At 46.9% G+C, this 970-nt stretch overlaps 1 protein-coding gene across 1 annotated transcript in view; it reads left to right on the forward strand.

The window, feature by feature from the left end:
* Positions 1 to 970, forward strand: part of LOC119593046 (chondroitin sulfate proteoglycan 4-like) — a gene marked incomplete at its 5' end in the record, with an annotated part of 58,475 nt that overhangs the window by 16,043 nt on the left and 41,462 nt on the right. The window contains 1 exon segment of the mRNA XM_037941946.1: positions 616 to 846. Coding sequence (XP_037797874.1) covers positions 616 to 846 — 231 coding nt within the window.

The raw sequence follows: 970 nt of genomic DNA on the forward strand, positions 1-970 counted from the left end.
GTAGTTTCAACTATTCTTTTTAGGAAATATGACTTCCCATTATAAGCGTATACTCTCAGGCAACTGTATTTATGTTTACGTAAGAACTTTTACAACAGTCGTAAAAAAATATATATGTAGATGATCCCCATAACCAGTAGGCCTACATGGATTTACCTGATTTAGGTACTTTAATTCCTGCCACCCTTCGTTGAGGGGAAGTTACCTGCCTTTATTGGTACTCAGGATGAAGAGGATACTATAATTCATGTTGTATTTATGAGTCCTTACGTCATTCCAGCAACCATTCCTTGATGTACCTCATCCTCCCTCCCTCCCCTCGGTCAGTCGTAATTTATGCTGTATTTCTGTTTACTTGCGTCATTCCAAAAGTCATTAAAATAATTTCCTGACGCACTTCGCCCCCCTTTCCCCTCTCTCTCCCCTCGGATAGTCGCAATTAATATTGTTGCATATATGTTTTCTTACGTCATTCCAACAACGATCCCACATCCTCCCTCAGACAATCGTAATGAATAACCTAACACTTTACATCCCATCGTAGAACCGTAATTCATACTAAAACATCGTCGTAATCACGCTCCCTCACGCCCCTTTTCCCTCTCCCTCCTCCAGTACGGCGTAAGGGAATCCGGCGTGCACTTCCACGTGATCACGCCCCCCTCCCGAGGCCGCCTGGACGTCGACCTCCCGCGGCGACCCGAGGACACCATCTTCACCCTCCTGGACCTCAACGACGACCGCGTGACCTACATCCACGACGGTTCGGAGACGACTGAGGACTCCATCGTGCTCGAGCTGGAGTTCGTGACGCGCTCGGGTTACATCCTCCCGTCGTATCTGCAGGTAAATGGGAGAGCCTTTTCGTCGTTGTGTTTTCATGTTTGTTTACCTATTTTTGGTGGACGAAGTACGTCTTTTGCCTGCGCTTAATTGTGGGAAGGTTGGGCGCTTGTTTTTACTGTGTCTG

The sequence above is a fragment of the Penaeus monodon genome, chromosome 31 (genome assembly GCF_015228065.2).
Source record: "Penaeus monodon isolate SGIC_2016 chromosome 31, NSTDA_Pmon_1, whole genome shotgun sequence".
In the NCBI taxonomy this organism is placed as follows: Eukaryota; Metazoa; Arthropoda; class Malacostraca; order Decapoda; family Penaeidae; genus Penaeus; species Penaeus monodon.